Source organism: Acinonyx jubatus, chromosome D1, assembly GCF_027475565.1.
Source record: "Acinonyx jubatus isolate Ajub_Pintada_27869175 chromosome D1, VMU_Ajub_asm_v1.0, whole genome shotgun sequence".
In the NCBI taxonomy this organism is placed as follows: domain Eukaryota; kingdom Metazoa; phylum Chordata; class Mammalia; order Carnivora; family Felidae; genus Acinonyx; species Acinonyx jubatus.
Window position 1 is genome coordinate 21975515 of NC_069390.1, and position 26339 is coordinate 22001853.

Sequence of the window (26339 nt, forward strand, 5' to 3'; positions counted from 1 at the left end):
TTTGCCCTCATTAGTATTTCAGACTCTGGATTTCAACTAGGGCTGATTAATTTCAACCTGTACGTATCTCAGTAGTCAGATCATCAGATGGAAGATTGAAGATCAGTTTCGTTCAGTTTTAGAGTAATGCTAGGGATGTCGATTATTAAAGTCATAGGACTTTTCTGTCAACTATTCCTCTCTCCAATTTCTTTTACACACAAGGACAGATCGTTCTAAAACAGTGCTCTCTCATCAAACCCTTTCCCACATAAAGGGATGGCAGTTTCTTCCTAAATCTCTTTATTGAAATGAATCCAAACTTCTACCAGAGTTGTCTGTAGCATAAGCCCTCTCCTTCTAGCAAGTCAGTTTCCTTTCATTTCATGCTCCTACTCCTCTGTTTTTGCAAGTAATCTCTTACCTCTTCCACAACCACCCTGCCTCAATGCAAGTTTATATATGTTAAAGACTTACATAAAGTCACAAATCCTCTTCTTAAAACTTTCTCTGATTATCTATGACTTCTGACAATGATTTATGACACTTAAATACTGAATTTGTTGAATTGTATTAGTACCTAAAATACATACAGGTACACTTTTTATTTTTTTTTATATGTATCTATACATTTGTATTATAGCTTCAACAAGATTATAACGTTCTAGAAGGCCTGGCCAATTTCATTCTGATAATCCTGATTATACTGTCCAAATGATAGCAACATGTTGGCCACAAGCTTTTAGTTTTCATTTTATTTTTTTTTCTTTGATTTGCTTTTTTAAATACATAGTTCTCTCTACTCACTGTTTCTTCCCATCTAATAATTTTGTCATGCTGTCATCTCTAAACACCAAATATATGTATTCTTTTACTATAAACCAGGTAAGTCTTCTAGAAAAATGGCAGTGTAGACCCAGGTATCATCATCATCATCTTCTTCTTCTTCTTCCTTTTCAATCTCAGTTTCTTACAATTTTCTAGAAACATTGCCAGGTCAGTGTGTTCAGTGAAAGAACCTCCTGTTGACTTGACAGGTTGAGTCCCTGGGTTACAGCCATTTAAATGTTGTATCATTTCCATTACATTTGCCTAGAGGGTCAGTCCTAGGCATAGTTACAAAAATTTTCTTCTCCCTGAAAATCTGCAGAGCCACATGCTCCTGTATAGGAGTAGAGAAAACTCAACAGATTTGGAAAGCTGGGTTGCAGATGGGAAATAATGAACTAATTAGAAAATATTTGTAAAATAATTTTGACTTGGGAGAGATAGCTACTTTTGACAGTGGTATTATTTAAGGTGTTGTTTTTCCTTCTCCAATGTATTCTAGCACTCTTTAAAATTTAGAGTTATTTGGGGGTGCCTGGCTGGCTCAGTTGGTTAAGCATCTGACTCTCGGTTTCGGCTCAGGTCACGATCTCATGGTTTGTGGGTTCCAGCCCCACATCGGGCTCTGCTCTGACACCATGGAGCCTGCTTGGGATTCTCTCTCTCTTCCTCCCTCTCTGCCCCTCCCCTGCTCGCTCTCTCAAAATAAATAAATAAAATAATAATAATAATAAAATTTAGAGTTATCCAGAGAAATGATGGCAATAGAACGCCTTCTTAGCATGATAGGGATGAGCCTCACCTCCTTTCTGATAAGCAAATCTTGTTACCTCAGCTTACTTTGTTTCCTTTGGTAGGTCTCAAATTTATAATGAATGATTTATAAGAAATCAGAATTTTTCACTTGTCTTTGCTATTGGTTTCAGAAAGGAGAGATATCGAGAGAAAAAGAGAGGGAGAGAGAGGCAGGGGGAGAGAGGGGAGGAGAAAGGAGAATGAATATATAAGTATCAAGATAGGTTTGGCAGTAAGTAACCAGAAAAAAAGTTAACAGTTTATACTGTGAGAAATTGATTATTTTATATAATAAGAAAATACAGAGGAAAGATAGTAACAGGATTCATTAGTTCAGCTGCCCATCACAAATATCAAGAATATAAATTCTTCCCCTCTTTCCATTTTTCTTCCTTGGCATAACAGCTTTGTCCTCAGGCTTCCTCGTTTCTTGGCCACAAGATGGCTTCAGCAACTCTAGGCATCTTGTACTCACAATATCCAAAAACAGAATGAAGAACTATTTCTTCCCTATATATTTCTTCTTAGTAGTGGGAGAAAAAAAATTCCCAGAACCCCCTCAGCTGACTTCATCTTACATCTCATTGGCCAAATTGTGTCACCTGTCCAGACCTAACGCGTCTCTGGCAACAGAAATCGTACAACCAACATTTGTTTAGATAAACTATAGTCCAAAAGTTAGCCCTGGGAGCTAAGAATGTTTTTGAATTTTTACATAGTTAGAAAAAGTGTTAAGAATAATATTTTGACATATGTGAAAATGATACAAAATTCAAATGTCAGTGCTCATAAAGAGTTTAATCAGAACACACCCATTTCCATTCATTCCCCTTTTCTCTATAACTACTTTCAGGCTTTAATGGCGAGTGGAGTAGTTGCAAGAGGAGACCATATAGCCTGCAAGGCCTAAAATATTTACTATCTGGCTCTTTACAGAAAAAAAATTGTCTAGCCTTAGCTTAAACCAAATTCTCTTTACCTACCAGTCCTGGGTCAGTGTCTCTCAAAACAGATAATATAGTTTTGTGACTTTTCGAAGAAGTGAGTGAAGTTTTCTGCACAAAATTTTCTAGGGAAAGGGTAAGGGATTAGGATGCTGGGTAGGCAACGAATGTGAAGAAAGAGAAAGCAAGGTTCAAGCACAGTTAAATGAATCCTTAGTGCTATAAAAAAGCTGACTCCCCTAGTATTACCAGCACAACCTATTGAAAAGACAGAGCGAGTTTATTGCTTACTATGTTAAGGGAGACCACTATCTTCTAAGAGTTTGGGAGTATCTATGAGTAGACTGGTGACAGATAGACCAGAATTTATGGGGAATTGGGAATCTGATTCAAGAAAATTTTTCAGTGTGGGAAGTTGATTAGGACTGAGTAAGAATTATGGTACTCCAATCCAGGATGGGTGAAAACAATGGTGAGGCAAGAGATTCAAAGAATCGTAGAGGCACACTGCTATTAAATGCTTTCCATGAAAGAACTTATGGATCTATGGAACTATGGATCTTTGGATCTTTGTCCTAGAAGGACAGTGAAACCATTTGCTTCGACAAGAAAGTCCCCCCATAAAGGATAGAGATGCTAATAAAGATAATGGAAGAGCAAAGTCATGTTCATGTCAGTAGGAAGGAAGATACGGTTTGGAGGTCTCAGTATCCAGGCTGAGTGTGGGGAAATGGTTTTGGTTCTCAGCATTTGTGGGGGGGCTTGTTAAAGATACATATGGCTGTGAGTGTGTGGCCTGTGAGGGAAAGTTGGTTGTAGCTAATAAATTCATCTTTCTTTCACCTGGCTTCCAAACTAGTTCCAATATGTAAACAGTTTATGCTAACTGAGCAATGATACTGTGCTGCCTAAATCACCCCCTGTGTCTCAGTGCACAGCAGCGTGGGTAGGGAAAGAAGAAAGGTCTGTTGACAAAGTCAGAATATCCTCTGGGACAAGGCTAAAAGTATTATCATTGCATTCCAAACCCAAACAGATCCATTTGTAAATAAATGCTGTCAGAGGACATTGTAATGGATAGCGCGTACTTTTAAATTGATTTCTTTTTGATGGGATAAAAACATCTTATGAGAGAGATGTTGAAACATGGCTTTTAATGTAAAGTAACGTAATTTAGATTTTAAAATAGAAAACCTTTTGTTGATAGCAGTTTATTCGATTCAGTGCATGTACCAAGCGTTATTTTCTATGGGTTATAAATTAGCTTTGAACCAGCTATAATTCATAAATCGTTACTTATGACTGATTGATAGGAAATCTCATTAATAGCAATAGTAAAAAGACCTTGAGGTAAGCAAGAAGTAGAAAATAAAACAGCCTGGGGATTGGAAAAGGAGAGACACATGCACTCTACAATTAAGAGAAAGGTGTTGTATTTGCATATGAAAGCATGCTTCTGATCATTATAGTTGATCCTTTCCATAACTTTGAATAATAGATATTAGTGTTATTCTTATTTATATAAGAGGAAAAAACTGAGTGTCCCATCACTTTATTTTTATTTTCAGTATGTTTTAAATATTTATTATATATTGCTTATTATGAGCTGGTAACTTTACATACATATATACATTAATATATATTAATTTACATATATATGTATATATTTACATGTATATACATTAATAATGTGAGTGCCAACAAAAACCTTTTGAGTAGATAACAGTGGTGTCCCCCTTTTACAGATGGGGAAAGTGAAGTAAGAGACGTAAAGTAACTTTCTCAATTGTAGAGTCCTGCAAGTTTAAGCAGGCATTTAACTTTAGGAAGTCTACCAGAGCCTTCTCCCTTGATTACAGGACATGAATGCCTTTGCTGTTTCTTATTTTAACGAAAAAAGGTTAACAAATGGTTTGTCTTAAGCAAAAGGCTTACCTTCTTCACTTCTGTACTATTTCTAGTCAATAAGTTATTTCAACCTGTATTGCCAGAGACCCTAGGATTCTAAGAGTCATAGGGTGGGAGGTGGGAGGTAAAATAGAGGAGCAGGACCCTGGGACCCTCACCTAAAAACACCAGTTAGGAACACCTGAGTGGCTCAGTTAAGCGTCTGATTCTTGGTTTTGGCTTAGGTCATGATCTCACGGTTCGTGGTCTCAAGCCCCTTGTTGGACTCTGCACTGAGTGCTGAGCCTGATTGAGATTCTGTCTCTCTTTCTCTCTCGCTGCTCTTCCCCCTCTCGTGCTGTCTCTGTTTCTCTCAAAATAAGTAAATAAATAAAAAATTTTTAAAAACACCAATTAATGTATCAGAGATTTTATGTTCTATTTTTTAATGCCCAATTACCTTAAAACGTGTGGAGCGTATGTAAAACTATACCAAATCATATGAATAAAAAATTTTCAGTGGCCATGATCACTGGAAATTTAAGTAGGATTCTGTTTAAAATGGAAATCTACAAGGGTTTTGAAGGTCATGTTTAAATTTACAATAAAAAATAACTCCTTTTCTAACTCAGGGTGAAAAACCTATCAAACACATCATTGTCACAGTATAAATGGGACAATAGAATAGACCTGTAAAGCCATCAACGAGATTAATAAGATGAGCAGAGCCCTGCTATTTAGTGATTAGTTGTTTTAAATGTAGATTTTATTATTATTTCGGTATGATGGGACAAACAAATCAGGAGACAATTGTCATTGAAGAGATATATTTTTTACTCCTAGTTCCCAAGAGGAGGGAGCATGCCATGCCACACAGGGGCCACACAAGGAAGCAGCAGGGTCACCAGGGGGTAGAAAGAACAAGGGAAGATCTGAGCAAGAGTCTTTATCACGGTTTTTGAGAGAAAGCAAGAGAAGGCAGAGGAAGCAGGCTTGCATTTGACTAGTATAAATAATTTCAGTGGATTCTGGGACCTAGGGGCTGTCCCTAGGTGCCTGATTCTAGCTCTGGAATCATTGGGGCAGAGGGAGAGTGGCCCAAGTATAAGAGCCCTGGGAGATCCTGATAAATGAGGTGGTTTGGGGCATAGGCTTCAGGTTGATTGGTTTGAATATGAAAGGCAGGCTTGTGGTCAAGTCCTTTACTATCCCTAGAAATTGCCTAGCCCTTGGAGAAGTCTCTCTGGAACAACAAAGCCCTGCATATCAAAACATCAGAAAATACAGACCATTAGAAAGTCGTGATTAATATACTGGTACCTATCCCAACGCATATACAAAGAGTTGTTAATTAGGTATTAACTGTTTCTGTGTGTTTGCAACAGACATTATTTAGTGCCTACAGTGTGCTAGGTACTGTGTTGGCAGTGGGATGAGAAAAAACCATCAGACATGGCCTCTGTCCTCATGGTGTTGTAGGCTAGTGGGGAAAATAGACCCAGGGGCTGATGATCATGTGCTAGATGGTGTGAAAGATCAGTCTAGAGCTGCAACAGCCCTGAGGAAAGAAGTCTCTCTTCCAGGCCCTCCGTTCTCCTGCCACAGGGAACTTTTCACTGTTCCCTGGATGTATGAGCATCTTTTATGTGTCCTTATCTTGGTTCAAGCTGGTGCTTGCCTAAAATGCTTTTCTTTCCCTTTTTTTTTTTTTATTTACATCAACTTCTATAAAACCTAGATCAGATGATCTTCTTCTTCGAAAACCCTCTGATTTACCAGCACAGATTGAGCTGATCTGGTATCAGTGCCCTTGTGCCAATGTGGCCTGGTCTCATACCAATGAACATATATTATTGTACTTCATCTGTTTGCCTATCTGTCTCATGCTTTGAATCATAACTACCTCAGGCATAAGGATTATATTCTTCATCTTTATATGCCCAGTACTCGACAAGATGTCTGTAAGAGCAACAACAAAAATGGTAACGATAGTAATAACAATAACAACAATAATGATAATATTTAACACTACTGAGTTTTTACAACGTGGGAAGCATTATTCTGAGCCCTATATCTGCATTAACCAATTTTATCCTCACAACACCACCAAGGGGTGTGTAATATTGTTACTCCTATTTTGCAAGTGAGGAGAATGTGTCATGGAAAGAAGATAAGTAACTTGTCCAAAGTGACACATAGTAAGTACTAAATCAGTGCCGTTTTGAATTGGAATGTAGTGATCCACCATCACTTTTGTCATTTGTTTGTTTCCAAGAGGTTTATAGAAGAAACCCTGTTTATTGAGATGAGACATTTGGAAGAAGTCATTACACGGGTGCCCAGTTCATAGTAAGCCAGCTGAGTGGGACATACACTGGGTAGCCCAAGATCCTTTAAAATTCCTCCTTGTGCTGGAAGAAATGCAGAAAGTGAGTTATTTTATTTCCCTTCACCCAGATCTACTTAAAATCAGTCAGAGTAAGGACCCAAGATAAAAAATATTTTTTTTATATTCAGGTATTCTCTGTACTTAAAAATTAGATATCATAGGAATGACTTAATTTGTATTATGTCTGCCTATAGGTAGCAGTTAGCTATCTTATAATGAGTTTCAGTTTAGGAGAATCTTCAAAAGTTTATGTACATTTGCATGTACCGCTGTTTCAGTATATCTTCACAGGTACTATAAGTCAAGTTGCCAGGGTTTACAGATGAGGTCACCCCTGCCCAAAACAGTATTTTAAAGAAATTAATTGGGAAAAAATATTTTGCCTTGCCATCATTCTCCCAGAAGCTCTTGCATAAAGTATTTGAGACCATATGCTCTTGGACCAATCGGATATGTGTGTGAGCCCTGGTTCTGTACTTACTAACCTTGTGACTTCATTCATGTTACTTTCCCTATGATTAAATTTCTCCCTCAGAGGAGTGCTGTAAGGGCAGAAAGGATCAGGACACACAACCTTTGCAATTGAAAAGGGCCCCATTCTTTGGAGGGCCCATGCTTGGCTAATGCTCTGTTGTTATGGATTTGAAATTCTTCATAATTTTGAACAAACCATCCCCCAGTTTCATTTGGTACAGGGCCCTGAAAATTATGTAGCCAGCCATTCCTGGATAAGTTGGTAAGTCTGTATACCATGGTGCCTAAAAGTAGCCCTCAATAAAATTCAACTATTACTAATTTTGCAAGGGAGTTTTTAGTTTATTGGGTATAGCCCCAAATCCTGTTTTCTGATCTTTTCCAATCTGGTTTGGACATTCAACCTGTTGTTGGGGTACATTTCATATGTCCTTATGCATTCAAGTCCTAATTGGTTGGTAAACACTATATTAAGGTGTTTTACCTCATGCTTCCATTTCCCTGTGATTGCATATTTGATGGATATGGGCTGTGGATGGCTGCTAATTTGCAGTACAGAAACATTTTCTATATAAACATGAGCCGCATCACTCTACAAGGGATACTTGATTTGTTGTTTCCTTAGTCTGAGAAATGATGGCTTTAGCTGTTACACTGCATCACTGACATTGCTCCAGAAAGACATTTGGAGGAGAGCTAATACTTTTTTTCTTTTCTTGTCTTTTCTTTTTTTTTGCTCTTATATTGCAGACTATTTGAACTCCAGAAGGACCAACACCAGATAAATTATGAATGTTGAACAAGATGACCTTACATCCACAGCAGATAATGATAGGTCCTAGGTTTAACAGGGCCCTATTCGACCCCCTGCTTGTGGTGCTGCTGGCTCTTCAACTTCTTGTGGTGGCTGGTCTGGTGCGGGCTCAAACCTGCCCTTCTGTCTGCTCCTGCAGCAACCAGTTCAGCAAGGTGATTTGCGTCCGGAAAAACCTACGTGAGGTTCCAGATGGCATTTCCACCAACACTCGACTGCTGAACCTCCATGAGAACCAAATCCAGATCATCAAAGTGAATAGCTTCAAGCACTTGAGGCACCTGGAAATCCTACAATTGAGTAGGAATCATATTAGAACAATTGAAATCGGGGCCTTCAATGGTCTGGCAAACCTCAATACTCTGGAACTCTTTGACAATCGTCTTACCACCATCCCAAATGGAGCTTTTGTATATTTGTCTAAACTGAAGGAGCTCTGGTTGAGAAACAACCCCATTGAAAGCATTCCTTCTTATGCTTTTAACAGAATCCCCTCTTTGCGCCGACTAGACTTAGGGGAATTGAAAAGGCTTTCATACATCTCAGAAGGTGCCTTTGAAGGTCTGTCCAACTTGAGATATTTGAACCTTGCCATGTGCAACCTCCGTGAAATCCCTAACCTTACACCTCTCATAAAACTAGATGAGCTGGATCTTTCTGGGAATCACTTGTCGGCCATCAGGCCTGGCTCTTTCCAGGGACTGATGCACCTTCAAAAACTGTGGATGATACAGTCCCAGATTCAAGTGATCGAACGGAATGCCTTTGATAACCTTCAGTCACTAGTGGAGATAAACTTGGCACACAACAATCTAACATTACTGCCTCATGACCTCTTCACACCCTTGCATCATCTAGAGCGGATACACTTACATCACAACCCTTGGAACTGTAACTGTGACATACTTTGGCTCAGCTGGTGGATAAAAGACATGGCCCCCTCCAACACAGCTTGTTGTGCTCGATGTAACACCCCTCCCAATCTGAAAGGGAGGTACATCGGGGAGCTTGACCAGAATTATTTCACATGCTATGCTCCTGTGATTGTGGAGCCCCCAGCTGACCTCAATGTCACTGAGGGCATGGCAGCTGAGTTGAAGTGTCGGGCCTCCACGTCCCTGACCTCTGTATCATGGATTACTCCAAATGGAACGGTCATGACACATGGGGCATACAAAGTGAGGATAGCTGTGCTCAGTGACGGCACATTAAATTTCACGAATGTAACCGTACAAGATACAGGCATGTACACGTGTATGGTGAGTAATTCCGTTGGAAATACCACTGCTTCAGCCACCCTGAATGTTACTGCAGCAACCACTACTCCCTTCTCTTACTTTTCAACCGTCACAGTAGAGACTATGGAACCTTCTCAGGATGAGGCACGGACCACAGATAACAATGTGGGCCCCACTCCAGTGATCGACTGGGAGACCACCAACGTGACCACCTCTCTCACGCCACAGAGCACAAGGTCAACAGAAAAAACATTCACCATCCCAGTGACCGATATAAACAGTGGGATCCCAGGAATTGATGAGGTCATGAAGACCACCAAAATCATCATTGGCTGTTTTGTGGCCATCACACTCATGGCTGCAGTGATGCTGGTCATTTTCTACAAGATGAGGAAGCAGCACCATCGGCAAAACCATCATGCCCCTACAAGAACTGTTGAAATCATTAATGTGGATGATGAGATTACAGGAGACACACCCATGGAAAGCCACCTGCCCATGCCTGCTATTGAGCATGAGCACCTAAATCACTATAACTCTTACAAATCTCCCTTCAACCACACAACAACAGTTAACACAATAAATTCAATACACAGTTCAGTGCATGAACCGTTATTGATCCGAATGAACTCTAAAGACAATGTACAAGAGACTCAAATCTAAAACATTTACAGAGTTACAGAAAACAAACAATAAAAAAAAGACAGTTTATTAAAAATGACACAAATGACTGGGCTAAATCTACTGTTTCAAAAAAGTGTCTTTACAAAAAAAACAAAAAAGAAAAGAAATTTATTTATTAAAAATTCTATTGTGATCTAAAGCAGACAAAATTATGTGTATTCCTCAAAACCTGTTTTTGCTGCACTTATTTACTATTTTCCCACATTTCATCCCTGCCTACCCTGGTTGCCATATTTTTCATAGGACATCTCAAGTCCCTAAAGAACTGGCCTAGGAAATTTTGTAAGAATTCTGTTACACTTTGAGATTTTTATGGTGAATTCTAGTGGTGAGATCCAGTCTATTTTGTCTTTCTTTCTTTTTTTTCCCCCTTTCCTTTTTTTTTCTCATGCCCTTATCAAGTAGTCCAATGGGGAATGCAATATTAGAAATAGATTTTTAAGAGAGAACGAGATAAAAAAATGCAAGATCTTATATTTTTCATGTAATGACCTGCTCTGTATTTATGAGGAGAACCATTCAATGGCCAAGCAAAAAGAAAAAAAAAGAAAAAAAAAGAGAAAAAAAGAAAAAAAAACGTAAGCAAACAACAGATTAATTTACATATGAGCATCTATAAAACCCATGATCTTTTAAACAACTCTAGAACCAGAATTTGTAGCTCAAAAACTAAAAACATAAGGTTATAAATAAAATATTGTTGGTTTTTCTGTACCTGGACACAACTCATTTGTAGTATGGCTCAAATGTGAGAAACTTGAAGGTAATTAGATTTTCTACTTTCTAAGAAAGAAACAAATTATTGTATTCTTCAGTCACAGCATCAATCTCTATGGGGTCCTATTTCATTAGCTGACTTGAGTGTTGGATCTATATTCAGGGATGCTGTGGTATTTTTTTTCCTTCTCATTAGGATCACCCTTTGTAGAATGCTCAGATTAAAAAATAATGATTTTGTGAAGTAAATTCAATTCCACTTGGAAGAAAGTTTCAGTATAATTTATTCACTGTCTCCTAAGTAAAATTCTACTGGCTAGCTAAAGTATAACAAGAGAACGTGAAGGTATTCTAAATTATCCAAGTTGCAAAATAATTTTTGGTGCCATCAGCAAATTCCATTCAATTCCACAATAATTATTAATGCCCTTCTATGTTTTAAACACTGATCTTAGTGCCATGGGTACACAATGGACAAGACCTGCTTCTTGTCCTTAAGTCACACATGATCTGTATGAAATATGATTAAAGAACTTTCAGCTTATGATTGATGGCCAGCTCCAATTTCACTGTTAGGTGGAAGGCTGTGCATTGCAAACCCGGAATTTCAAAATATTGGGTTACTAACATGACAGAAACCTCCTTGCTTTATGGTTTCTTCCATCCTTCTGAAAGAGCTGACTCTCTTCTTTCAAATGCAGATTGCAGAGCTGTAAAGATGTGTGAGTATGGATTTGCCATGATGGATGTGTGCATACCAAGAGATAGCAATGCTAATACAGTGGTAATTCACTAAAGGTACTTTAAAGAACTGGAGAAATTTTAGGTATGAGAACATACACTAGGTTTCAAGTAAAAAAGGAACTTGCTGGTTACTGGTACCTCGGCACTCTCCTGATATGTTAACATAGTATGTGTGTGACTTCTGTCTTTATCTGATGTGAAGCAAAACGAAGATAGACACTTTATTTTTCCTAGCCCTTGAAATCTGCCACCTCATTGGTGATGTAAGTGATGCCCAAACTGGAGAAAACTTTATCACCTAGTGGATGGGGAGCTTCTATACTCACGGTTAACTGCAGACTGGACTTCACACCAGGGTTTTGTGATCTCCAGGTGTGGAAAATAAATCATTGCTGGCAAAGTAGGTCAGAGAACTGGAATGAAGGGGAAGCAAATGAATAAGACCACACAAGGGTTTTACCTCTATTTTTTGATCACCAATTCTCTAGTAGCCTTTTCTGCCCTTGTATTATACCTCCCTTTGTTAGGAACACAATTCACATTTTACTGTTACTGTAGAGAAGACCCAAGAAAAGGGAAAACACGTGTTGGTTGTCACTGGCCAAGCTGTTCAATATAGAATGTACTTAATATATTCCCAAGCTTCGGATCACAAGGCAAACAAACAAACAACCCACCAAGGAATATTCAGCGAGTGTTAGTACAAAGAAGAGTGGTATAAGCCAAGAGGGAAAAGAATCCTGCCTTCTCTACTTGATTTGTGTTCACTGAGCTCTCTCTTTGCTGACTCTGAACCTCCATTCACTCTGAGCTGATAATTCTTATGGAGTTAGTCCTAGCACACAATTCCCCTTGGCTGCGAGGGTTGGCTGAACAGGTTGATAAATTCTAACTAGAATGAAAGGTGAACTCAAAAAAGTTAGGTAAAAAAGCATACCTTCTGGTCTTATAGGAGATTATAGTTGCTCTAACGAATATATTCTAGAAGAAAATATATTGATGAAAGACTGGTTAAGCCAAACTTGACTTTCACAATAAATTTGACCAAAGGTCCTCATTGCAGGTTTTTGGGTTGAAAGGTGGAATGCTATAAATGCATTATCTAGATGTATGTATGTAGAGATTTATGATTAGTGGTGTCTGTATTTGCTCTGCATAATGTACTTGGCTTTTGGTCCTTCAGTACAGCAGCTGCACAGATGTATTAGAGACCATCTACACACTGTGGACTTCTTGGTCCTTGCAGAAGGTTCATATGACTGTTTAAACATCTGGTATATATCCTTGTAGCAAAACACAATTCTATGCCAATTGCTCTTTTCATTCTATCCAAAGGCATCCAAGTGGCGGTATTCTTAAATAATGTGCACCAAAAATATGCCATTTACAATTAACCAAGTTAAGGCAACCTGATGACAGGCAACCTGATGATAGTGTGTATGTGCGTGCGTGCGTGTGTGTGTACATATATATTTTTCCTACGTAAAGTATGCAGTTTGCTTCAGGGAAACATCGAAGATGTTTTAGAAAGAAGAATCTGCAACATTTTCTACTCAGGAATCCTATATACGTGATGATTACATCAGTTACCTAAATTCTTCTGAATGTGTGCAAATACATTCTCAGTGACAAGATAGAAGAATTTGTGTAGCTCATGCACACAGGCTCTGATACAGCTTTGCTAATTGTCCTTCATATTCTGAATATTCTGTAATCAAGTAACATCTTTTCCCAAGATTTGAATAGGTCATTTGATCTTAGAACGTTGATCAGTGTTTGAGGAGGAAAATGTTGCCAGTCCATGATTGCTCTGAGCCCTCATAATCCAAGAGTTAAAAGTCAGGATATTTGAGACTGCACACTATGAAATTTTGAATGTAGATTGCTGGCAAATTACTTGACAATAGAAGGGTATTTACATGGGAGAAGGAAAAGAAAGGCTTTTTTAGAATGGGAGTTACTGAAACATGAAAATAAATAAATAAATAAATGGATGGCTCTAGAGTATCCAACATTTCCAAGGTAAATATTGAAAGGTGGAAAAACACCACCACCACCAACTCTGATTCCTCTATCCTTTTAGGGTAAACTTCAGGATGCTTAGATAAATAGAAGAGTCAAATGAGTGGTTGTTGAGTACAGTGTGGTGCTCTGAAACAATGTAATTTTTAAATAGTGTGTTCAACTGTTGATTTGGTTTTCAACTTACTAGTTTTAATAAGGATATTGCAGAAAATCATATCATTAAATATCATACACATAACATTCAGGTGACTGAGGAGTCAGACTCTTCTAGGAAACCATCATTGGTTTCTCATAAAATATATTAACACAGAGTCAAATCGTTCATAAAAGCATCTCCCTCTAAAGTATATGCATATATTATATTTTATTAGAATATGATTTCTGTACAAAAACTATTTTATTCATTTATTGTTTAAGATTTTATTATTAAGTAATTTCTACATCCAGTGTGGGGCTCTAACTTACAAACCTGAGATCAAGAGTCACATGCTCTTCTAACTGAGCCAGCCAGGCGCCCCTGTACAACAGCTACTTTAGATAAAAATGAGTTTTTAAATTGCCTTTAAAAAATGAAAGTATTTTCTATTCTTTTTCTTCTGCCATAAGGAGAAATATAAATTCTAAGAAACTCTGTATTAGGTAGAAACCAGCTGTGACACCATTGTCTTTCCGTGCTCTATCAGGGTACAAAATAAGATACATCTGGCTCCATGAGAGAAGAAAGAAATCCAGAATGAATGACAGTGCACTATCAATTAAGATCCAAATTTAGATGCTGAGTGAAGCATTCTCACAGCACAAATCAGTTCACGTCCTTTTATTTTTTCAAGTGCTGCCAGAAAACTTCGGAGACTTCAACCTTAGCGTTAAGAAACATACAAATTATGTATAAAATTGTAGAATTACATCGTATAACAAGTGTCTAGCAGCACTAAGTGAAACTGGTGTTCATTTTGCTTTTGCCCAAAATAAATAAAAATAAAAAAGGATGGGTGGGGGGGTTGCAGCATGACGATCAACTCAGTCTATTTTAATGAAACACGTGATATTGGAAGACCCTTGTGTTTTGTAAATTTTGTCATGCACAATAAACAAGGATACTCATGTATCCACTGAACAAAATATAGAAAGTAAGGACCTACGAAACTCCAGACCATAAAGCCTTATCTTACAACATTTGGCCCAGTAATTTAATTTCACTTTCCAGATTATAAAGACTGCACTTTATTATCTATTAGATGCTAAATTGCTGAACTTGAATTTGTTCGAATGGCCTCAATCTTGTCTTTATGCGGTTGGCAGAAATAGTGGCTTTTAACCCAGATGAAAGGGAATCTTCTGTGTCGTTTGAAGGAGAGGGACTGGTCTTTGTGGTGGCCATGGAATCCCTCCTGATTTATGTCCCATAACCCTGAGAAGTTGGCAGAATATCCACCTAACTCAGCCCCAGGATATCCTAATGAAAATCCATTATGAGAACCCCTAGCATTTATTGTGACTATATATCAGTAAAGCTTCTGAATGACAATTAGTAAATCTCCTTACTCCTCAGCCCTTAGTTCCACCTTAAAGAGGTAAAAATATAGTGGAACTTAATTTCTATTTAAGCACAGTCGTTAGTTCTGTAACATGTATAGTTCTCTAAGAGAAATAAGTGACACCTAAACCCAACTCAGACACAAGAGTAATTATATATTTTATGGTATGTACTTTTTTATGAAAGCTACTATAAAATTTTAAATCAAATAATTTTTAATACTAGGGAGATCATAAGTTTCTTTAGTGATGGAATCATGATGAAGAAAACCTTAACAAAGTGTGTAAAATGTCTCAGAGTTCCCAGTCCTATGGCTAGTTCTATTTTGTTTTCAAAATAGTAAAGCTTTATAGGGGCGCCTGGGTGGCTCAGTCAGTTAAGCATCTGACTTCAGCTCAGGTCATGATCTCACGGCTCGTGGGTTCGAGCCCCGTGTCTGGCTCTGTGCTGACAGCTTGGAGACTGGAGCCTGCTTCGGATTCTATGTCTCCCTCTGTCTTTCCCCTGCTTGCTCTCTGTCTCTCTCTCAAAGTAAATAAACATTAAAGAAATTAAAAAATATAAAGTTTTACAAAATGAAAGAGAGAAGTAATAAAGTTTCTCTCTCCAGCATCCCTCAAGCAGACTAATACAATTGTAAAGATACTTCTCAGCATAAATGGGCGGTTACAGATGAGCTTTAAATGTCATGCTGTTTTGTATTCTCACCTGAAATTTTTTTGAGTCTTGCAAACAAGTCACTCTTAGAAAATTAATGTCAGCTTTTAGGTGCTCAACTGCATTTTTGTTTTTCTTTATGTTAATGTTTATTTATTTTTGAGAAAGAGAAAGAGAGAGAGAGAGAAAGCACAAGCAGGAGAGGGGCAGAGGAAAAGGGAGACAGAGAATCCCAAGCAGGCCCCATGCTGTCAGCGCAAAGCCTGATGCAGGGCTCGAACCCACAAACTATAAGCTCATGATGTAAGCTGAAGTCTGACCCTCAGCTGACTGAGCTCCCAGGTGCCCAACATTTTTGTTTTTCAATACATATACTCACCCCATGTGGACATATATTTTATCTCAGCATGTTTCCAGATTCTCCAGAAGTACTATAAAATCAGAATCTGTCACACACAGCATTTAGTTACACAATCTCGAGTTCAACCCTAATAATATTGGGGACAATGTATATAGGTGAATAAATTATTGCCTAGGCTTTGTAGGATTATTGCCTAGGCTTTGTAGGAGTACCTTTTTTTATTTCTACTTTTGAACTCCACTTAAGAGATTTGATATTTTTATTATGATTAATATAACCTCTACCTCCAAGAAAAGTGAAGAAACCAGGAATTTCATAATGTTGAAAATATTTAAAAGCTGCAGAATATATATAATAACTTTATATATATAATCTATCTCTCTCATCTATAATTTTATAAACACAAATGTATTACCATACTTCCTATCAAAGACAAATACCAATAGGTATTGATTATTCATCAGAAAGTATATGCTAATGAGATAAAAATCTCATTAACTGGCCAACATGATTTCAATTTGTTGACATTATCATTAAAATCTTATAAAACTCAATTTATAACAAATCCTGAGAGTGATTTGTAATAGTTATTTAAAAGCCATTTTAGTAAAGAGAGTAAGCACTGATGTTAAGCAGTAAAAATCTACAATTAAATTAATGTCAGAAATAAACTGGGCTTGTGAAAATTAGTGGGATACCATTAAGTAATCCTAAAGTAATTCAAAATAAAAATTGTGTGCTTTATAGCTTAGAAAGTGCTTTCACCTGTTTTCTTATTTGTTGAGCCTTGAAAGAATGGTATGTGAGTGTATTTTAATTAATGTGTCAAATTTTCCCTGAATAGTGTATTTATCTGTATGTAGAACCATTAATAGTTTTGAAGCCATAAACAGAAAGGAAGAAAACAAAACCCTGGGAAAGAGAAAGTAAGTAAATGGTAGAAGTAGAAAACATGGTTAGATTATTTTTATGTTAGAATGTATTAATTTGCATACAGATTATGAATTCAACAACCTAAAGTCCAGGCACTGTTCAAGACTCAGGATGTACAACAGTGAACAAAACAAAGCCATGGCTTATATGAGAGGGTGACCAATTGATCTTGGATTTCCCAGACTTTCCTGGTTTTGGCAATAAATGTCCTGTATTCCTGAAACCACTTGATTCGGGGCAAGCCAGGATGGTTGGTCACCCTCCTCCAGACCTTACTTTCTGGTAATTGTCACCTTGATTGCATGATTCAAATTAATGTGCTAATCTCATTGTTAATGGGAATGCCAGATTACGTTGGTCACAAGTAGGAAGTGGTCAAAACACCTTATTTCTAAGTTGAGCAAGGTCATCACATAAACAAATGCTGGCAATATCAAATTCCCTAGAATAATTTCTAGACAGCATTCTGTAGAGTGCAACACTAGTGCAGAAAACAGAGCTTGTCCTCAAGGAGCAGTTATAGTCTGAACATGTCAACAATCATATTACCATAGCTGCCATTTACAGGACCCCTACACTCCTCATCTCCAGGACGTACACAACTGTGTAAGGTAGGTACTGCTTTCTTCCTTTCAGAGAGGAAGAAACTGAGAATAAACTCTTTCCACCACACAAAAGTTGGAAAGAAAACCAAGTATGAAAGAGTATTGGCGTTTTTAGGGGGCTATCACAGGCCTTAATTTAGCAAATACTTTTATTATTCAGAATAGAAAACCATGAACACTCTCCTCAGAATATATCATGTCTTGTATTCTACTAGGTGATGTCCTCCTGGAAAACAGCCTTTTCTTGGAGACACGTTTTGGTAATTAGTCTTATTTGTTCCTTGAAATGTATTAATAAAAATGGTAGGCCAATATCTTTGAAGCACTTGATTGGCTACTGTGGCAGCTTTTGAAATATTGCTATGTTGAATTTCACAGAGGAACTTCAAGTGGGAAACATGGGTCAGCTAGAATTCAAAGGTGAAGAGAATTAATCAATACTATTATCATCATTAATCAGTTTTAGGTATTTTTATTTTTAGTGTTTCATTATTATTCACTTTTATATACTAATCAAATGTCATTGATGGATATATTCATGAATAAAACAGTAACTAAAGGGTCATATTCCAGTTCCTTCCCATATAAAAAGTCCTCTTTACCAACCTCGATAGCTCTTTAACATCTCTTTAAGTAAACTGTTTTCATGAAGTCAATAAAATCATCCAACTTATCTTCCCTAGAATATAACACACTGTTTAAAGTTTTCTAAACTACAAGAGGTAAACACTAGGCAATATCTTTTATAGGCTTTATTTGTTTTTTACTTGCAAAGAAGCTAAGAGAGACAGAATACCCTAAAACATAAGTTATACCCCCAAATAAAGAGGCTTAACTTTTGCAAATTGAGGATTCAAATGAACACTTCTAAATAAAAAAGTTAATTATTCCAACCAAGTGCTCCTGACAAATTTAAACCTCTGTGCTTAAGTTTTTGTAGTTACTGTCCATACTAAGTAAAAGCATTACCCTTGATAAGTAATGAATGCAACCAAAGAGAAGATATGATAAAAATAGATGAATACATGAAAGAATTAATTGGTTTTATGAACCAGGATTAAAGTGCAGTGGGAACCTTGTCTCTCCACATAAAGGTATAAGTGCCAGACTTGAGAATCGGACTCCAGTTATATATATGTATATATACATACATATACATACATACATATATACATACTTACATATGTATGTATATATACATACATATATATGCATACATATATATGTATATATATGTATATATATATACTGTATAACAGTATTGCAAATAAAATATGACATATTGAATAGAAGAGGCAGTGCCTGTTATGTAAGCAGAGCAAAAGGCAACAAACCTAGGGTGTGTGGTTGAAGAAAGGGAAATCACGTTCACTTCTCATTTGAAGTGATGCCCGCGCTGAGCCCTAATGGATGAATAGGAGTTAGCAGGTGGGAGGAAGGGATACATTAGCTCTTCCAGCACAATGTACAGCAAGGTCAAAGAACAAGCCACATCATGTATGATAGAACTGTAAGTGGTTTAATGTTGCTAGAGCAAACCATGCAATTTGGAGATTACTAAAGACAAAGCCAAGACAATGATTAAAGACCTTTCGAGCATGATGACCCTACTGAATTTAGCCTATAGATGGTGATGAGGTATGAATATTTACTAAGTAATTGAGTGGTATCTTCAGATTTGAGCTTTGGCTAGGTCACTTGTATGGCAGAAGAAAAACATTAAGGCTAACAAGACTGGGGCAAAGAGAAACCCATTTTGAAGGTGTTTTACTACTCCAATGAAGAGACGGTTGGTGGAAATCATAGGATATGTTAAAGGATCCAATTTACAAAAAATCAAGCTTAGCCGGACTTGGTGTCTCATTAGATGTTGAGGAGAGGATAGGAAGTCAGGATTTGTTCCATGTGTTAGTAGAAATATGGAGGTGAGTGGGAGGTAGATGCTAATGTTTATAGTTGGCAGCTGAAGAATATGTTCTTCTAGATGGGTGCTGGGGAAAAAGGTTACATCTTCACTGTTTTAGCTATATGGAGTTTGAATACTGCCCAATACTAAACTCTGCACAAGGAAGAAAACAAAGCAGAAAGAGAATTTATTGCAAGGCTTTCCACCTGCAAGCAGAGAAATGAGGCTACGGGAGCAAGGACTTCCGAGATGCTCACCGACTAAGGGATGTTTATGGGATAAATGCAGAAATTATTTGGCTTTTTTAGCTGCTAGGTTGTCTACTGGTTTTCTTCCAGATTTGGACCAGGGTAGCTGAAATCAAGGAAACAAGGAAATCTGGAGACAATATAAACAGGCTTGGCATTTTGTGATTGGAGTTCTTTGCTGATTTCTGAGAAGAGCTGTAAATTCCTGTAAGGTTAGGTCAAGTTTCCTTTATGCACCTGTGTTGACCATCTCCATTTTGTCCCTGCCATACATGACTCCATTTTAGTTTGGTTCTACAATACCTATGACAAATCCAGGTAGAGTTGTTCAGCACGAAACTTTCCTGGACTAGCAATATGAATCTTGCCATCATTAATAGAAAATGTGTAAAGAAAGCTGAGAAAGTGGATGTGACTACCTAATATGCAATACAGGAAATCCAGTGGGTAAAAGAGAAACATGAGAAGCAATATTTGATAGATATGGAAAGGAAGAGAAAATCATTTATTCAAAATCCATTAAAAATATTCATTTAGTATTTGCTACATGCCCTATTGCTAGAATTTGGTGTTATCCTTTTAAAGATGAGTCCCAGGCTAACACAGAAAGACAAATGGCAAAGATAATTATTTAATTGCAGCTGTGATAAGTACTATAAAGTAAAATTACAGGATCACATCATTGAGAATGTAAAACAAAGGGATTTGTTCTAGTCTGGGAGGTCTTTTTAAAGCAGTGGCCTTTAAAGGGAGACAAGAATGAATTGTTTTAAGGCAAAAAAAGAGTGGAGGCAAAGGGACTTTGAAATAGAGGAACTGGTCTGGGTTAAGTTCCTGAGGCTTAAAGAATCAGATGAATGAGAAGATTGGAAAAATATTTTAAGAGAAGAACCAAGAGAAGATTTATGATAGGCAGACAAATAGAATTTTGTGAAGGGCATAAATCCAATAATCTAAGAAACTTTAGAACATTCACTGAATTTGGCAGTTGGGAAATTAGTGATAGCTTTAGTGAAAACAGTTTAGAAATGATTTTAGAAATGATTTCTAAATGTACATTTAGAAATGTAATATGTATAATATGTATATGTGGGGGAGCAGCGAGAAAAGAAAAGGAGGCCATATTATAGTGAAGTGAGGAAATTAAAGGAAGGGGGCAGAAATGGAGGCACTGAGATAGATTCTTTTGAAGGCATTAAAAGAAAATTGGAAGTAGAGAGATTAGTGCTGGTTGATGTTAACAAGCAGGAGAAGACAGAGGGCAAGGAAGTTGCTAGTCTGAGGAATTCAGACTTTATTCTACAGACAAGAGGATAGCCATAGAAAAGAAAAGTACATACAGGCAACGTTCATATCACAAGGATTAATTTATGAGAATGAAATGGCACATCACTAAAATTATAAATCCCAATCTAGTCAGGCCTGAGAAAATGACAGGAAAATGCTGTAGATTTGTTTTTAAATATAAATTTTGTGTTTTCTGATCTATATCACATGAGTAGCCTATTATTACCTGAGAATACAGAGAATTTCCTGAGGAATCATGGACTCAGCATTTCCCATATCCAGGCTGGTTTATAATTTACAATAGTTGAAAGAACAAGAAACAAATACTTTTGATACATTTCTTGAATGGCTAATTAATCGATTTTAGGAAGTCCTTTCATCTCTTGATGTTCAACCAAGTAATAAAATTTGCATTTGGGGCGCCTGGGTGGCGCAGTCGGTTAAGCGTCCGACTTCAGCCAGGTCACGATCTCGCGGTCTCGCGGTCCGGGAGTTCGAGCCCCGCGTCAGGCTCTGGGCTGACGGCTCAGAGCCTGGAGCCTGTTTCCGATTCTGTGTCTCCCTCTCTCTCTCTCTCTGCCCCTCCCCCGCTCATGCTCTGTCTCTCTCTCTCTGTCGCAAAAATAAATAAACGTTGAAAAAAAAATTAAAAAAAAAATAAAATTTGCATTTAATGGAAGCACAATAAAACGTGAAATCCACAATATTTCAAAGCCCATTATGGGAGTGAAAATAAGTTCTCACCTATTAAATCACTTATTAATTAATGTCATAATAGCTTAGAGCGAAAGGGGACAGTTGCCATTTTCCAATGCCGTCAGATGAGGACGATGATGAATGGAAGTAATGAAGGTTTTTCAACTTGTGAATAGAATAAAAGGTGATTCAAAGGAAAGTAGTGAAGTTGCAATATGGAGTAAAGGAAACTTCTAAAGACCAGATTACAGGTAACTATCTTACTGTGGACACAAAACACAGACAGGAAGTGATGGAATACATCTCTTCCTTCTCAAAGGCTTCTCATTAAATGTGTAGCTGCATCACATGTATTACTAATCCAACCATCTGAAAGTACTAAAAAGTTTTGGTACCTCTTCCAAGGGAAATTATATTAAATTGGTAAATAAATGACAAAGATTTCTAATTTATTTTTACAGAAAACATTATTTACAAGTGATCTGCTCATGGATATGGCACGATACATTCATCAGAAATAAATTTACTGTTGTATTAATAATTAGCATTTCAAAAAGCATTTAAGAAGCCCAGAACTTTCTTGCTGAGCCATGATAACTGGGTTTTCCATGATTGGAGGGCAGGTCAGAGTAAAATATTTCCATATTAACCACTAAGTAATGAAAAACTTAAAAGCCATGAGCAGGTAACCTCACCTGAATCAAGATGACAATTATTAGAAATTGGGGACACAGTAGAGAGGGGGGAAAAATAAGAGGTTTTCACTAGACACAATGTGTTTATTTTTATTTAAAAAAAACATTTAAAAGATGGAATTGGTTTCATTAAGCTATTCATGACTTGGGCAGCATACTTTTTAGCAAGTAGAGAGGTGCTCCCCAGACACAGGGTGTTTAAAAAAATATATATATACATATACACATATTATTATATATATATATAACTATATGTGTATATATGTGTGTGTGTGTATGTGTGTGTGTATATATAATTTCTCAATTTGTAAATTGTTAACGTTAAAAATAAAACTATGAGATATTTTACCAGCAGGAATAATTTTATTTTGGAATGCTAGAGAATTGCAATTTGTGACATGCAAGCTATGGAAAAACCGTCGGCAAGCCCAGAGAACCAAGGCGAGAACCCTCTTTTATAGAGGAAAAGGGGAAGTGAGGTGGGACTGTTGTAAACAGCCCATTGGAGTAAACTGGGTGTTCAAAGTGTAGTGGCTTTTCACTGGCTGAGGTTGTGATAGATTCTCATTGGCTGGGCTATTGAGGGTAAGGAGAAAGTATTTTTTTCCTCCTGCTGGGGTAATAAAGTGTAAGAATAAAGAAGTGGTAGGGAGTGAGAGCCCTTCTGGCCTCCCAACTCTATTTTAGTAAGGTTTCCCTTTATTAAATTTCACAAAGCCTAGATCAGTGGTTTAGAATCTCCATTACTTTCTTTTTCACTTCCTCTATTGGATTCTTACTAGCACATCATCCATGGAAGTCCATCATTATTTTATTCCAGGTTTCTTAGCATGTCATAAAATGGAAATTGTAGTGTAGTATTTAGATACAGTCCCTCTCTGAAGTTGATCATCTTCAATTTGATTATTTTAAGTAATTGACTGATTAAAATTTAATGGATTAATTAAAATGCCTTAAGCATCTCAACTCTGTACCCAGTGAATCAAATGTATGAATTGAGTTTTGACTTTACTCTTTATCTTTTTATTTATTTAGTTCTTTTGGTCCCTAAAAAAATGACCAAAAACATGTTGGCAAAACAGGTGATTTTACCGTGCTTTATTTATCTTATACCTGGAAATAGTTTTAACTTTTTCATACTTATGGAAAATGTCCTACATTTTACAATATTTGTTTTATATGCTTCCTTTAAACATTGGGCACAAACACCGTGTGATTTAGCCATACTTTTTTTTAATCACATCATACCCTATTAGATTTACCCATTTGTCATTGAGCTTCAGTCATAAATTTTGGAATAGGCATATCACATCCTAAAGGAAAGAAGTAGACTATCATCAAATAATCATATCTGTTCTAATTGCAACTATTCAAGTTTTCCATTTCAAATTTTTTTGCCTTAGTTGCCACCCAGCCACTAATTACAATCTTTTTAGCTTTTATTTTTATTTTCCAAATTTCCATTAACATTTTTTGACTTTTTTTTTTAACTGTATGACTCTAGTATTTGGGTGAGTGGGTATATGTGCATGTATGTATGTGTGGGTATACATTCATGTGCTTCTTTACCATACTTATAGCCTCCTTTCTTTTGCTATTCCCAGGCACAAATTTCATCAGTTTTTAGTGAATTTGTAGAATAGTTTATCTCTTCCAGTAGCATCCTACCTTAAAACTTCAGAACAGGAGAGGGACATAGAATGTGCTTTTTCTTCTTTATTAATTTGTGCACTTGCTTCTGACATTGAAAATATTGAATATATGTGGCATCAAATTCAAAGCCACATTATTTTTCAATATACTTTTCTTAATTTTCCTTTTCATTCTGAGAAAAACAGGTCTTTCCCGGTACGTAATTTGTGTATCTACATCATTGATAGTAATTATTAAATATAATCTTACTAAAATTATTATAGCTAATATATTCACTGAGTTCTAAGCTCAGATCACTCTTAGGTTCATGAAATTGATTCTACATTCCACAAGTTTTCTAATTGCCTTCCCCCCTATATTTAAGAAAAAGCACCATAACGCATCTGGGTGGCTCAGTTGGTTAAGCATCTCATTTCAGCTCAGGTCGTGATCTCACGGTTCGTGAGTTGGAGCCCCACATCAGGGTCTATGCAGACAGCTCAGAGCCTGGAGCCTGCTTCAGATTCTATGTATCCCTCTCTCTCTTCCCCTCCCCTGTTCATGCTCTGTCCACCCCCACCTTTGTCTCTCTCAAAAATAAATAAACATTAAAAAAAAAAGAAAAGAAAAATCACTATGTTATTTTGGAAAAGTAAGGAATGAATTTGAAGATTTCACCCTAGAGAAAATTAGAACCAGAATTGCACATCGTCTTGATTCCTCTTTTCCTAATGCCTATTTTTAAGGAATAGGAACTCTCCCACTATACTTGTGACTTACATAAAGAGACTACTTTGTTAAATCCTGTTTGATAAATAAGTCCCTCAGAGAAAGAACTGATGAAAGTGGTTAGTAAATGTATATTTAATTTCACTCAGCCTCTCGTAGGTCCATAAATGGGAATATGGCCTACAAAGGTTAATCACACACAAAAATCTCTCTGGTCCTAAACTATTTCTGTGTTTTGGAAATGTGTTGCAGAGTTATAGAACTCTTTCAGTTACCTAAAACCAAGACCTTGAAAATGTAGCCATGAAGAAATCCATTAGGGATGTAATAAGGAATAAATGTGAAAAGCATGGTTTATAATTTTGCAAAGTTGATGGTCAGTCCTTCTCTTGTCCTGATATTTCTAATGACTATCTTGCTAAACAGAACTGAGCTAATATGAGCTCCTGGGACTTCACTTCCTGGCCTCAATCATATTTCTGCCAAGCAGTGTGTTTTCAGTCTGAAGGTTTTTAAAAAATATTTAATATGATGCAGTTTTAGAATTTTTAGTTCACTTTGTTTTCCTCTAAAATATGGGGATCTTGAAAAGCGAAAAACTCGATCACATGATACTAAAACACACAGGTGTCACACATAAAGATGCAATAAACTTTAAAGTAAAATGTAGGGGCGCCTGGCTGGCGCAGTGGGTTAAGCGTCCGACTTCAGCCAGGTCACGATCCCGCGGTCCGTGAGTTCGAGCCCCGCGTCAGGCTCTGGGCTGATGGCTCAGAGCCTGGAGCCTGTTTCCGATTCTGTGTCTCCCTCTCTCTCTGCCCCTCCCCCGTTCATGCTCTGTCTCTCTCTGTCCCAAAAATAAATAAAAAGATAAATAAATAAAGTAAAATGCATACACCAGTTGCCAAACACCATAGAATTATGTCAGTGAATTCAGAAGAAAACTTTTACAAAACTCAGCTACATTTGTTTCATAGCTCCATACTCTTATCTACAGTTTATAGGTATTTCTGCCAAACATTCTCCTTAGTCTTTACTCAGCTAGACTCTAAAAACTCTTTTTAGGGGTTAAAACGGACCTTAAAAACCATAGATTTTCAATGTGGTCTCTTTTCTCTCAGGTTTCCCTTTACAATTATTCCATCCTTATGATTTCTCTAAAATATGCTAGCAGAGGTACGCCTGGGTGGCTCAGTCAAACGTTGGACTTTAGCTAAGGTCATGATCTCACATTTTGTGAATTTGAGCCCCACATCGGGCTCTGTGCTGACAGTTTGGAGCCCGAAGCCTGCTTCAGATTCTGTGTCTCCTTCTATCTCTGTTGCCCACCCCCACCCCACTCATGCTCTGTCTCTGTCTCTCAAAAATAAATCGTAAAAAAAAAAAAAAAGATTTTTAAAAATACACTAGCAGAAAGCCTTTAAAATTTCAAATCAACTGACCAGAAAGTAACGGATAAATCAGAAATCTTGCAACTATATAGAGTCAATCTGCAGATCAGTTATATGGTACTAAAAAGCAAAATTTCACTTTTA

General features: G+C 37.0%; 1 protein-coding gene across 18 annotated transcripts in view; it reads left to right on the plus strand.

The window, feature by feature from the left end:
- The window catches only part of LRRC4C (leucine rich repeat containing 4C), a 1189416-nt gene extending 1178391 nt beyond the window's left edge, over positions 1 to 11025 (plus strand). For 15 of the 18 annotated variants that reach the window (XM_053203288.1, XM_027072859.2, XM_027072860.2 and 12 more), the window contains one exon: positions 8047 to 11025. In XM_053203288.1, the coding sequence (XP_053059263.1) occupies positions 8089 to 10011 (1923 nt within the window). In that variant the 5' untranslated portion in view covers positions 8047 to 8088 and the 3' untranslated portion in view covers positions 10012 to 11025. Of the gene's footprint in view, positions 1 to 6708; positions 6863 to 8046 lie in introns of all 18 variants that reach the window. The other 3 variants (XM_053203287.1, XM_053203289.1, XM_053203290.1) reach the window with 1 other exon arrangement.
- The last annotated feature ends 15314 nt before the right edge of the window (positions 11026 to 26339 follow it).